Source organism: Gadus morhua, chromosome 15 (assembly GCF_902167405.1).
Source record: "Gadus morhua chromosome 15, gadMor3.0, whole genome shotgun sequence".
In the NCBI taxonomy this organism is placed as follows: Eukaryota; Metazoa; Chordata; class Actinopteri; order Gadiformes; family Gadidae; genus Gadus; species Gadus morhua.
Window position 1 is genome coordinate 7695407 of NC_044062.1, and position 14320 is coordinate 7709726.

At 44.3% G+C, this 14320-nt stretch overlaps 2 protein-coding genes across 2 annotated transcripts; one reads left to right on the top strand and one right to left on the bottom strand.

Annotated features, from left to right (window-relative positions):
* The first annotated feature begins 377 nt into the window (after positions 1–377).
* Positions 378–5888, top strand: LOC115560334 (hyaluronan-binding protein 2). Its single transcript, XM_030379736.1, has 13 exons — positions 378–609; positions 895–1051; positions 1201–1299; positions 1432–1542; positions 1658–1774; positions 1855–1965; positions 2564–2735; positions 2860–2957; positions 3364–3844; positions 4356–4498; positions 4654–4788; positions 5007–5152; positions 5460–5888. Exons 1-13 carry the CDS (start codon positions 550–552, stop codon positions 5619–5621), a joined length of 1992 nt encoding a protein of 663 aa, XP_030235596.1. The 5' UTR covers positions 378–549; the 3' UTR covers positions 5622–5888.
* On the bottom strand, positions 5703–7804 carry LOC115560336 (nuclear factor 7, brain-like). The gene has a single exon (XM_030379740.1). It carries the CDS (start codon positions 6631–6633, stop codon positions 6166–6168), a length of 468 nt encoding a protein of 155 aa, XP_030235600.1. The 5' UTR covers positions 6634–7804; the 3' UTR covers positions 5703–6165.
* Between the last annotated feature and the right edge of the window lie 6516 nt (positions 7805–14320).

The following is a 14320-nucleotide window of genomic DNA, read 5'->3' on the forward strand; positions in this document are numbered from 1 at the left end:
CTAGATGCCACTAAATCCTACACACTGCGCCTTTAAATCAATCTCACCAATATCAGCAGGTGACTTCAAATGGATTGGCCAATGTCTACATTCAAACACATAGTACGCTCTTTACCAACATGCACTCTGGAACGTTTGCAATGACCTAAGTTGCACCCACCTACTCATTTTCACTCGATTTTAAAATGAAATAAAAAGGGAAATCTGAGAAAAGGCATAAAATGCCTCATGGGTTTGTAAGTTGTATTGTAAAAAAATGTGTAGCTAAAGTAAAGTCTGTTTCTATTTTATCAAATAAAATAAGAGGAAAATAAAACCTCTTCCACTAAAAGTGAAAAATCAATACAACCGACTCAGTATCAGCCACAGATACAACCGTCCACCATTCAAAGGTTAGTGTCCCTGTGCAAATGTTTGTCTTGTAAAAAGCGACCGCTTAAATGACATAAATGTCTGCCGAACGACTGACAGTGTAAGCCTCGGAGGACCTACCAGACGCTTGTCCTTTGATCGTTCAACTGTCATACACGTTCTGGATCTACTGCCATCATGAAGCTGGGGATCCTGTTGTGTCTCCTCTTCCTAGTGGTGCTCATTCTACCTGCTCAGGTGTGTATCATGACATACGCTTTGGTGCTTTTGGTCACGCACTGACCTGGAAACCAGTGAACACCGGTGTTGAATCCTATTGAATTGGATTGCTCGTCCCTGTGTTTAACAATAAGTGTTGCCTTCAATAAAAAAAAGCTTAGTATTAAGCTTGAATGGATGTCCGGTTTTTGTTTTATTTTACTTAAAAAAAAAAAAAGATAGATAAGCATTATGCAAGATGTTTAATGCATAACACATGCTGCATGATAACAATGTGATATACTTGCATTTTTCTTTATTTAGCCCAGAAAACACGGTCACGGACACGGACACGGAGAGGGAAAGGAGGCCGAACACGGACACGGACATGGGCACGGGCACGGACGTGGACGTGGACACGGCGGCAAACACCACGGCAAACATGCAAAGAAGTACACAGGGGTTACAGAGCTTTTGGAAGGTATTGGCTTTCATTCTTGCTTTGCACCGGTTAGTATGAACTGCAGTGATATAAAGAAGATGTGTTCTCTCTGTTGCTTCGATAAATGTGCGAAAGCCACTGAGCCGCAAGCAAATATCGCAAGTCTAAACACAAGCAACATGTGTTAGACCTTTTCTTCCAGGTAAGGGATGTCTTGGAAGAAGATGAAGAAGACGAAGAGGAAAGAGATATTTCTGACTGGCTCTTTGAACTTCAAGAGCCAGAAGGTGAGGTGGAGAGCCATTGGTGGCAGATCCATAAATGACCGGATCGTGTCTGATAATCCATATCTGATATAACATACAAAATGGCTCCTGTGAACCTCTCGTCTCCTCACCTCTGTCTCGTCCGTATCCAAGGTAAATGCGACCCTAACCCGTGCAAAAACGGCGGCGTCTGTGAGGTGAAGGGAAAACGGGGGTTCAAATGTGACTGTCCCGAACCCTTCAAAGGCAAGAGGTGTGAAAGAGGTTAGTCCACAATTAAAACACACACATGCAAAATAGAAATAGCTCTTAGCTGATCATTTGATGATGTTGTATCCATAGGCCTTCATAATTTTTTTGTTCTTAATGATGCCAACAGCTCGAAGGATCTGCAAGAAGTGGACCTGTGGACGCGGGGAGTGTGGGCTTACCTCCAGTCCCCCGTTCTACGAGTGCAAATGCAAGCAGCCCTTCCAGCCTCCCCTCTGTAGGACAGGTAAGGCTTATCCTTTATCAGCTGCTAGTGTGATCCAAACCGCCTTCTTGCCTTCAATGTTTTCTCTTTTCATCTCCTAGTTTCTCTGTGCAACCCCAACCCGTGTAAATTCAACGGCACATGCGTTCAGGACGGGACGGACTTCGACTGCATGTGCATGCCAGACTACAGAGGCCGCTTCTGCCAAGTCGGTAAATACTGAATCCTGCAAGGAGGTCTTTTTACTGCACTGCATATTCCTCCATGGGGCTCATACTCTGACAAGGAGAGTGTATCTGTGTGTGTGTGTGTGTGTGTGTGTGTGTGTGTGTGTGTGTGTGTGTGTGTTTGTTCATGTGAATGCCTACCTATGTATGTGTTTGTGTGTGTGTATGTGAAGGCATTCATATGCCTTCGCACATATGTGTGTTTGTATGTGTCTGTATGTGTATGTCTTTGTGTATGTTTGTATGTGTCTGCATGTGCATGCCTGCATGCCTCTGTGTGTGTGTGTGTGTGTGTGTGTGTGTGTGTGTGTGTGTGTGTGTGTGTGTGTGTGTGTGTGTGTGTGTGTGTGTGTGTGTGTGTGTGTGTGTGTGTGTTTGTGCGTGTGCATGCGTTTGGTTTTTGTGGCGTCATAATCATACTATAACATGACTCCAGACCACGATGACTGCTACAAGGGTGACGGCGAAGATTACCGTGGCAACGTGAGCGAGACGCAGGACGGGGGCCGTGTGTGTGTGTGCGTGTGTGTGTGCATGCGTTTGGTTTTTGTGGCGTCATAATCATACTATAACATGACTCCAGACCCCGATGACTGCTACGAGGGCGACGGCGAGGATTACCGCGGCAACGTGACCGAGACGGAGGACGGGGACGAGTGTCTCTACTGGAACTCCCACTTCATCCTGGAGAACGGCGCCAACCCCTTCAGCGACCTGGAGGACACAGACGGCTTGGGCCCACACAACTTCTGCAGGTCAGCTTCGATACCAGGAAAATAACCACAGCAGGGCGGATCGCAAACATGGACTTTGTAGCCATGGAGTGGGAGCAGAGGTCCCACCAGGTGATGTTGACTCACACATGTCGAACCTCCCCAGAAACCCAGACGGTGACACCAAGCCTTGGTGTTTCATCCGCAAGGGCCGCAAGCTACGGTGGGACTACTGCGACGTAGAGCAGTGCGCCGAACCCACAGGTAGGTCTGCGGGCCCCACTCCTCCGCAACAACAACAAAAAGAACAACAACAACAACAACAACAACAACAACAACAACAACAACCACAACACTGTTTTGAACCTACTTCCAACTTAATGACCCTGGTGGCGAAAAGACCACTTACAAATTAAAAGCACTTCCAACTACCAACTACCTGTAGACATTTTGACTAGCACCCACGTCCACGAATTTTCATTGATGGTTTTGCAATGCTTTTTTAATAATGAATATCTCAGAGTAGAAACATGATAGAGATAAAGTAATCCTAACCCCAACCCTAACCCATTCCCCCAATGCATTCTGGGAATTTATCAAAATAATCCTTCCAAATCATGCTTCCAACTTCCAGATATGTCATTCCCCATTTGTGTTCTTTCCGTCGTAGTCGTACCCCCTACCAGCGCCCTCCCGATTGATCCGATGCCCACTGGCCCCGGACCCCAGCCCAATGGAGGCGTTCCTGGGCCCCCTCAGCCTGGGCCAACCAAGCCTGGGCCCACCAAGCCTGAGCCCACCAAGCCTGGGCCCACCAAGCCTGGGCCCACCAAGCCTGGGCCCACCAAGCCTGAGGTCCCGACGTGCGCCCCTTCTTCTGAGCCCGCTACGACCCTTTCAACTACCAAAGGACCCGTCCTTCAGCCTACCCTCGGCGCCACGGCAGAGCCTGCTCAGTTCTCCACCTGTGGCATAGCACAGCCCAAGAGGACCATCCAGCGCATCTACGGCGGTCTGAAGGCCATCCCCGGGGCCCTACCCTGGCAGGTGTCCCTGCAAGTCAGACCCAAAGGCAGTACCCTGCCCTTCCGACACTCGTGTGGAGGGGTTCTGATCGAGAGCTGCTGGGTTCTGACCGCCGGCCACTGCATGTAAGTAGAGATATTCCGATAACATTTTCTCCTTCACAATACCGATTTCGATACCTGAACTTGAGTATCGGCCGAGACCAAGTATATACCGATACAGCATCTGGCAGCATTGCAACTACTAATAGGACTTGTTCTTATTGAAGGGTTATTTTACGATGACAGCAATGTTTAGTCTGTTCACTTGCTGTCAACATTTTTTTTTTGATACATTTGTATTCTTCCAGTTACGTGTGAGCATCCATGTTTTTCCTTATTAACTCGGAACACACGTAGCTCTTAGATGACGTGTTTCCCCTTCTGAATGTCCAACTCTGACCGTTAACGACCGCCGCATAACGCCGTAGTGTTTGTGATGTTCTGAACCTGTATTGTAAATGAGGAATGACGTGAATCACCGATACCCAATACTGCATTTTAGGCAGTATCAGAGGAATTTCCCGATACTGGTATCGGTATCAGAACAACTCTACATGTAAGCATGTTTTTTAATCGTCTTGATGACTGCCTCTAGCGACAAGAAGCACGATATAGAAGCGGTATTGGGTACAGTGTCCCTGGGGATGGAGGAGTCCACGGAGCAAACCCTGCAGGTGGAGGAGGCCATCATCCACGAGAACTACAGAGAAACACCTTCGGCTGTCGAAAACGACATAGGTGACCCTATTACGCTTTTCTTTCAGATCAAACTTCCTGTTTACATTTCCATTACATTTAGAGCATTTAGCATGCCGTTTTATCCACAACGACTTGCAAAAAGTACAGGTGATGAATATCCGCGGTTTCACATTACGTGGGGAATTCTCTTGCAGCTCTGTTGAGGCTGAAGGGCGTGAACGGCTCTTGCGCTGAGGAGACCCAGTTTGTGAGGACCGCCTGTATGCCTGATGTCACAATGCCGGACGGCTCAGAGTGCACTATTTCTGGATGGGGTGCCACAGAGGACTGTGAGAGGGACTTTGTTATACAATTCAGATGCAATGCTTTCTATTGTTCCCAACACATTCCCTTCAATATCCAAATTAACAATTCCAAAAAAATCAAAAACCTGGAACTTTTGATTTGATTTGACACCGAAACTTAAACCGTTTTGACAGTTTTGTAGAATGGGTTTCGCTTTGTGACCTACTGGCTCCTATTTGATTCACGACTGCCTTGGTTGCAGTGAAATATGGTTCTGACCACCTTCTGGATGCCAAAGTACTCCTCATCAACCAGGAGAAGTGCTCCAGCCCTACAGTATATAGCTCATCTGTTGGCCCCAGCATGTTCTGCGCTGGCTACCTGCAGGGAGGCGTGGACTCGTGTCAGGTGAGTCGGCAGCTATGATACTAAAGTCTAGTGCATGTGTATGTGCGTGTGCATGTGTGTGCGCCCTTCAGAGTTGTTTGGGGTTCGACTCCCAGCCTAAAGATTCTGGCCTCCATCCCAAATATCTGTAGGCATCTTTGTGCTAACCCCTACTTGCTCCCAAACTAACATATATCTAAATTCCCATTGCGTAATTATGGATTGAGACATCTTCTGAAGAGTCAACCCACACCTTCAGTAGATAGTTAGCGAATAGTTAGTATTATAATTATAGTTAATAAATGAGATGTCTCCTCCATGCTCTCAGGGTGATTCTGGTGGACCGTTGACATGTGAGCAGCACCAGGTCCAGGTAATCTACGGTCTGGTGAGCTGGGGGGACCAATGTGGCCGTGCAAACAAACCAGGGGTCTACACACGGGTTACAGACTACCTGGACTGGATCAAGTCAAAGACACAAACCGCGTAGGCGAAAAAAGCCAAGCGGCACATGGGTTGGGATGTGAACTTAGCCTGAACTCTGTATTTCCGGTCTTGTATGGCTAAGATGTATTTTGTATTTTGTTTCTAAAGGCCTTGTGGTTGTGTGTGTTTGAATGTAAAGAACCCTGATAAGACACTTCTATAAGCCAGTGGGTCTATGGAAAGGTGTCAGGTGAATTGACTTCACTCAGCACAAAATATAAATGGGATATAAAGAGTTGCATTTTGAAATAAACCTTCCCTGAGAAAAGAACCAGCGTCTATTTTTGAGGTAAACATGTTTTGTTTAATAAAAGCCATCTTAAAGTTGTAAATACAACAACAATAGAAGTCAGACATTTGCAACATAGAACATTTCAGTGACACACAATGAACAATAGGGTATCAAGTAACCTATGAACATGCAATTGGTCTACAGAGCATGGTGAATAGATCAATAGGACTTAGTGTTGTCTCAGTGTTGTCGATTAAAATGGTGGTAGTTGAACCACCCCTTATAACATCCTAAACGGTCACATTGAACAAGTTCCTCAGCCTTCATTCTCACCTGCGTATACGTTCCGGTCACTGGCGTCTCCGAGGCAAAACAGGCTGAGGGGCTGGCGGTTGACCCCGTTCACGTTGATACAAGGATTGAACACGGGGAAGAGCGCCTCTGTGCCCTCCACGCGGTAACTCTCCAGCAGAGCCAGCATGTCGGCATCGTAGAAGGACAGCTCCCCCTGCTGGAGGTCGGCCAAAACGCCCAGCTTTCGGAGCGTCTTCCCTGGAATCGACAGCGGCTTTTCAAGGTTATCGTGGCACGACAGGTACTTCCCGTCTCCGTGGTAGATGCACCATGACAACGTGTCTCCCTTCACACCCGCGAGGGAGGCCTCGTCCTGCTTACTGGCCGGCCCCGTGGTCGCACCAATCAGCCAATAGGGTTTGTCCTGGACGATGACCTCCCAGTAGTGCCGGCCGGCTGTGAATCCCTCCTGGGCCAACACGCTGTACATGCAGTCGTAAGGCGTGAGAGCATTCTGGGTCTCATGGGGAGGTTGTCTGCGCCAGAACACCTGTTTCCTGTCCTGGGACACCTCCAGTCTGGGATGGGCCGTCTCCACGTCCAAAGAGGGGGAACACAGACCTGCAGATGAGACAAATGCTGACACCACCGCCGCTATGGGCGGGTGTACACAGGTGAGCCAGGGGACATGGAGCGGTGATCGGGATTTGAGGGCGATACTAACGGGACCACAAGCGAGGGAAGTGTGGGGACAGAGCCACCGAGAGGTCGTCAACCAGCCTCTCCGCCGTCCTCATCCTCTGGGGGTCACACAGGTATCCGTCCACGCCCTGGATGGGTGGCAGATCCAGAGGGTTGCTACGACGACAAGATACACCATATACATCAGTGACAATCCGATGAGCTGTAAACAAAAGTTGCAGGGTTGAGGTGATGGAGAGAGAAGCCTGAACGAAATACACTCACCCTAGAGCTTGTGCTGTGATCTGCTGTTAAAAACAAGCAGAAAACGTTTTGTCATTAGCTCGGCAGTGGAAGATCAGTGGAAGATCCCGATGAAAAAAGCATGGTACAATAAGCTCGAAAACAGATGTTCCAGGAGTTATGGTCCACCTGTAGAAAGGTCAGGTTGTTGGTTTCCTGCAGCAGCTGTCTGCTCTGGGCCCGGAGGCCGTCGGCCTCTTGGATCAGGGTCTCCATGGCGACCCTCTGCGTCTCCAGCCACTCCGTGGTGTATCTCTCCTCCGCGTCGATGATCTGCATCATGAGTCGCTCGTCTCCGTCCAAGACGGCTCGGATCCTGCCGTACTTGTCCGAGATTCTCTCCCGGAAATCTGCAGCCGAATCCTGACAAACAAACATACAAACAAACAAACAACAAAACAACGACAGTGATGATTTGGGCCGTGTGGAATCAGGGGGTTGGTCTTTTGTCTTCAACGTTGCATGCATTGTACCATTGTACCATTGTCTGTGTGTACAGCATCTCCAAGTCCTTGATAGCATGCGCTGCTTCACTTTTCCTCTCCAGCAGTTGACTCATAGTGGCCTCAAGCATGTTCTAAGAAAAATATGCAGCAGAATTTAAATCAGTCGCCAGTCAAAAAAGGGATAAGCCATTACAAGCCATTTTAAAATAGACCCTTTGGTGACAGCACATATGTCCAGAGTCCACTGAGATTTATGATAGATAGATGAACCAAGAAGGCTACCTGAAGGACTGACCAACTGGTAGGCCTATGTCACTATAGGGTTCGATTTTGTCGAGTTGTAATGACTTGTAATGGCTTTTCCACATCACACCTGGTGCTAAAAAAGAACCCCCTTTACGGGGATCCTGGCCTCACCTTCAGGTCCGAGCAGGCCTCCTGGAGCTGGACGGCTCGGTGGTTCTTGTGCGAGCCGACCAGGACGCACAGACAGCACACGGGGACGCGGTCCTGCATGCAGAAGAGCTTCAGCTCCGAACGGTGCTCCTTGCACTTCAGGGACATGGGGTCCCCCGTCACGGCCACCACGGTGTGCTCCCGCAGTGCTGCCCTCTGCTGGTGCAGCAGAGCGTGCGCTTGGCACAGCGAGGCGTCGCAGGTGAGGCAGGTGCTCACAGCGACCGACCCCGCCGCCTCGATGCAGTGGTCACAGCCGATGGGCGGAGACGGTGGCGCCGATCCGCCGGGCGGAGACGGTGGCGCCGATCCGCCGGGCGGTCCCTGCGGCTGGCTCACCGTCGCGGTGCCGTTACAGGCCTGTGGACTATGAGAGAGACTTCGTTATGAAACACAGATGCAATGCTTTCTTTTGTTCCCACTACATGACCGTTCCTCTCACACACTTTTGATTTTATTTTACACAGAAACATCCACCGGTTTGACAGTTTTGTAGCGGGGGTTTCGCTTTGTAACCTACCGGCTCCTGTTTGATTCACTGCTGCCTTGGTTGCAGCCGTTGTAGGCCTGGTCCTTCACCTGGCTCTGCAGGTCTGTGTTCACCTCCAGAGGGACCCTGGAGGGGAAGATGATCTGACACTCTGGGCAGAAAAACGGCCCCTCCTCGGACACATCTGTGTTCCACACCGCCCGGATGCAGGTGAGGCAGAAGTTGTGGGCGCAGGGGAGTGACACAGGGTCCATGAAGAGGTCCTGGCAGATAGGACACTTGAGGGAGATCTCCACTGTCCCCATGGCTCTGCTTGGAGCTGCTTCCCCAGGTCCTGTTTGTTGTGCTGCTGGCTGGCCGGCTCATGAATAACTGATGGGTTTGTTTCACAAAGCACAACACTACGACTCACGTGCCCTCAGTATCGTGTTACTAAAGATGACCGGGGGGTTGCGTTTTAGCTCCGCCTTACAATTTAGGAATTTAGGAAGAAAGATGATGGCTGAAAATGTTTGAAGAATGAGTAAACATAAACGTAGTTGGTTATTAAACCTTCTGGGAAGGTCCTAGTCTGTCAAAGCTTAAATATTTGTACAATTCAAAAACATATGCCCACATCAGCTACTGACTATGAGCCACCACTGGGAATAATCCAATGAATTATGAATGATGTTATAGTTTTGTAAATGTTCAACGTTTATTAAAGATGGATGGCAATTCAATTGTAACCCTAACATCCTTCACCATTTTGAAGTATACTACAAACATTTCGCACAGTAATGGTTGTGTCTGTATATATATATATATATATATATATATATATATATATATATATATATATATATATATATATATATATATATATATATATATATATATATATATATATATATATATACATATACAGGGACGCGGGAAGTGGGGGTGCTTAGGGTGCTGCAGCACCCCCCCCCCTGGCGGCCTCTGGCTGTAACTACAAGTTAGAAGGTCTTCTGAACAAATCAACTTTTTTTTTTAAATTTTATCATACAACATGATTTTTCATTAAATTATTGACATCCACCCTTTTTATAACATTTATCATATTATCATTTCATTTTATTTAGAATATTGTCTGAGTAGGCTGAAGTAGGCTATGACGCAAAACGCAGAACTGTCGATAGCTGAATATCGTACTATGCTGATTTTACATAAGCATGTTGGTGTTCAACATCTGTTGTAGTGAACATTCTAAAACTGGTGTAAAATCTTGCTGCCATATTAATAGACACGTTGAATGTTATCGTTATGATTCTGGAATCCCGCACGTAAACTGGTTGGCAAAAAAAGAGCAAAGACGGACGGTTCACTTGACGGAGAAACTGTCACTTTCCTCATATCAGACAACTCGTATCTCTGGATGAAAATGAAGGCTTTCTTTTATTGTCACTTTCCTTTTAAACCTTTAGAAATAACCTCCTGAATCCTTGTTATAACGCTGTGTATAATCCCGGACCGCAACAGCTTGTCGGCATGTTGTTAGTGTGTGAAATTCAGCACAGTATCAGCCGAGTTGACTCTAATTTTCACATTGTTTACTTGCTGACGATTGTGAATAACAGTGGCTAGTTGGCAGAACTCTTTTTACACACCAGTAGAGTGTTTTTCAGAGCGGAGCCCTGAATGTGACGTCACCCGTCATCTCGTCTCTGTAAACAATGGATGTTGCGCAGCATTTATTATGACGTCATTATATAGACTCTCTCTCAGAACCCCCCCCTCGGACTGACTTCCCGCGTCCCTGTATATATATACATATATAAAAATAAATAAAGGTTATTTTTGACTGTAAAATTCCCATGAAATAGAGACATGATTCTTCCAACAGATGACATCAACCAGATTTGAACCCCGGTCACCAGGGGGTTAGACAGAGTAAACCCGACTGCACCACTGAGGCGATGACTAAATACAATTATCAATCGTCAACAAAGAGGATATACATGACATTAAAATGTATGTGTGTATTTCTATTATTTCCCTTATGTTTTTTTTCATGACGACCAATAAAAAACGACAGTGTTAACCCTTATAAAATATTTGACAAAGACAACAGTGTTACCCTTAGTTTTTTTTCATGACGACCAATAAAAAACAACAGTGTTACCCCTTATGTTTTTTTTCATGACGACCAATAAAAAACAACAGTGTTACCCCTTATGTTGTTTTTCATGACGACCAATAAAAAACAACATTGTTACCCCTTATGTTTTTTTTCATGACGACCAACAAAAAACAACAGTGTTACCCCTTATTTTTTTTTTCATGACGACCAATAAAAAACAACAGTGTTACCCCTTATGTTTTCTTTCATGACGACCAATAAAAAACAACAGTCTCACCCCTTATGATTTTTTTCATGACGACCAAAGAAAAACAAGTGTTACCCCCTATGTTTTATTTGATAAATATCGACAGTGTTACCCCTTATGTTTATTTCAAGAAGGCCGATAAAAAACGACAGTTACCCCTCATGTTTTTTCCATGTTGACCAATAAAAAACAGTGGTACCCCTGTCAACGTTTTTGCAGGGATCTGAACATGAGCTATTTAGAGTGATAACGTCCGAACTTAACAATGCACCATCTAGACACCGGTTAAAGACATCATAAAGGTTATACTTGACTTTATAATTCGCATGAAATAGAGATTAGAGTCTTCCAACAGAGGTCATCAACCGGACTTGAACCATGGTCTCCAGGGTGTTAGCCAGAGTGCACTCCACTGCACCACTGAGGCGATGACAACACACTTCAATCAATCATCAATGAAGAGGATATACATGACATTAAAATGTATGTGTGTATTTCTATTATTTCCCTTATGTTTTTTTTCATGACGACCAATAAAAAACAACAGTGTTACCCCTTATGTCTTTTTTTCATGACGACCAATAAAAACCGACAGTGTTACCCCTTATGTTTTTTTTCATGGCGACCACTAAAAAACAACAGTGTTACCCCATACGTTTTTTTTCATGACGACCAATAAAAAACAACAGTGTTACCCCCTATGTCTTTTTTTCTTGACGACCAATAAAAACCGACAGTGTTACCCCTTATGTTTTTTTTCATGACGACCAAAGAAAAACAACAGTGTTACCCCCTATGTTTTATTTGATAAATATCGACAGTGTTACCCCTTATGTTTATTTCATGACGGCCGATAAAAAACGACAGTTACCCCTCATGTTTTTTCCATGTTGGACAATAAAAATCAACAGTGGTACCCCAGTCGACGTTTTTGCGGGGATACAAACCTGAGCTGTTTAGAGAGTTAACCTCCGAACTTATCAATGCACCATCAAGACACTCAATAAAGACAACACAATGGTTATAATTGACTTTATAATTCGCATGAAATAGAGATAAGATTTCAACCGGACTTGAACCCCGGTCTCCAGGGGGTTCGCTCACAGCTCCCTCCACTTCCCACTAGGGATTGTATTTTAAATATGTCTGTGGTTATATATGACATATATATGTGACATGTATATGTGGTTAATAGACATGATAGCAGTACGTTTAAAATTAAAGATATTGTGTTTTCCACAGAAATTGAGCCGTGGTCTCTAGTGGGTTAGGCAGAGTGCACTCCACTGCACCACTGAGGCGATGACAAACCACAATAATCAATCATCGATAAAGAGGATATACATGACATTAAAATGTATGTGTGTATTTCTATTATTTCCCTTATGTTTTTTTTCATGACGACCAATAAAAAACGACAGTGTTACCCCTTATAAAATATTTGACAAAGACAACAGTGTTACCCTTAGTTTTCTTTCATGACGACCAATAAAAAAACAAATTGTTACCCCTTATGTTTTTTTCATGATGACCAATAAAAAACAACAGTGTTACCCCTTATGTTTTTTTTCATGACGACCAATAAAAAACAACAGTGTTACCCCTTATTTTTTTTTTCATGACGACCAATAAAAAACAACAGTGTTACCCCTTATGTTGTTTTTCATGACGACCAATAAAAAACAACAGTGTTACCCCTTATGTTTTTTTTCATGACGACCAATAAAAAACAACAGTGTTACCCCTTATGTTTTCTTTCATGACAACCAATAAAAAACAGCAGTCTTACCCCTTATGTTTTTTTTCATGACGACCAAAGAAAAACAAGTGTTACCCCCTATGCTTTATTTGATAAATATCGACAGTGTTACCCCTTATGTTTATTTCAAGAAGGCCGATAAAAAACTACAGTTACCTCTCATGTTTTTTCCATGTTGACCAATAAAAAATAACAGTGGTACCCCTGTCAAGGTTTTTGCAGGGATCTGAACATGAGCTATTCAGAGTGATAACCTCCGAACTTAACAATGCACCATCTAGACACCGGTTAAAGACATCATAAAGGTTAGACTTGACTTTATAATTCGCATGAAATAGAGATTAGAGTCTTCCAACAGATGTCATCAACCGGACTTGAACCATGGTCTCCAGGGGGTTTGGCAGAGTGCACTCCACTGCACCACTGAGGCGATGACAATACACTTCATTCAATCATCAATAAAGAGGATATACATGACATTAAAATGTATGTGTGTATTTCTATTATTTCCCTTATGTTTTTTTTCATGACGACCAATAAAAAACAACAGTGTTACCCCTTATATTTTTTTTCATGACGACCCTTAAAAAACAACAGTGTTACCCCTTACGTTTTTTTCATGACGACCAATAAAAAACAACAGTGTTACCCCTTATGTCTTTTTTTCATGACGACCAATAAAAACCGACAGTGTTACCCCTTATGTTTTTTTTCATGACGACCAAAGAAAAACAACAGTGTTACCCCCTATGTTTTATTTGATAAATATCGACAGTGTTACCCCTTATGTTTATTTCATGACGGTCGATAAAATACGACAGTTACCCCTCATGTTTTTTCCATGTTCGACAATAAATATCAACAGTGGTACCCCAGTCTACGTTTTTGCGGGGATACAAACCTGAGCTGTTTAGAGAGTTAACCTCCGAACTTATCAATGCACCATCAAGACACTGATTAAAGACAACACAATGGTTATACTTGACTTTATAATTCGCATGAAATAGAGATAAGATATCAACCGGACTTGAAGCCCGGTCTCCAGGGGGTTAGCTCAGAGCTCCCTCCACTTCCAACTGAAAATTGTATTTTAAATAAATAGAGCCGTGGTCTCCAGTAGGTTAGGCAGAGTGCACTCCACTGCACCACTGAGGCGATGACAATCTACAATAATCAATCATCGATAAAGAGGATGTACATGACATTAAAATGTATGTGTGTATTTCTATTATTTCCCTTATGTTTTTTTTCATGACGACCAATAAAAAAACGACAGTGTTACCCCTTATAAAATATTTGACAAAGACAACAGTGTTACCCTTAGTTTTCTTTCATGACGACCAATAAAAAACCAAATTGTTACCCCTTATGTTTTTTTTCATGATGACCAATAAAAAACAACAGTGTTACCCCTTATGTTGTTTTTCATGACGACCAATAAAAAACAACAGTGTTACCCCTTATGTTTTTTTTCATGACGACCAACAAAAAACAACAGTGTTACCCCTGATGGTTTTTTTCATGACGACCAATAAAAAACGACAGTGTTACCCATTATATTTTATTTGACAAAGAGAACAGTGTTACCCCTTATGTTTTCTTTCATTTCATGACGACCAATAAAAAACAACAGTGTTACCCCTTATGTTTTTTTTCATGACGACCGATAAAAAAACCCAGTGTTACCCCTT

What these genes read in the sequence shown, in the direction of transcription:
- LOC115560334 (XM_030379736.1), top strand. Translation starts at nt 550, where the DNA reads ATGAAGCTGGGGATCCTGTTGTGTCTCCTCTTCCTAGTGGTGCTCATT. An exon ending in AGGCCGCTTCTGCCAAGTCG is followed by an intron (nt 1,966 to 2,563) that starts GTAAATACTGAA and finishes ACATGACTCCAG; the next exon opens with ACCCCGATGACTGCTACGAG. An exon ending in GCAGTGCGCCGAACCCACAG is followed by an intron (nt 2,958 to 3,363) that starts GTAGGTCTGCGG and finishes TTTCCGTCGTAG; the next exon opens with TCGTACCCCCTACCAGCGCC.
- LOC115560336 (XM_030379740.1), bottom strand. Translation starts at nt 6,633, where the DNA reads ATGTACAGCGTGTTGGCCCAGGAGGGATTCACAGCCGGCCGGCACTAC.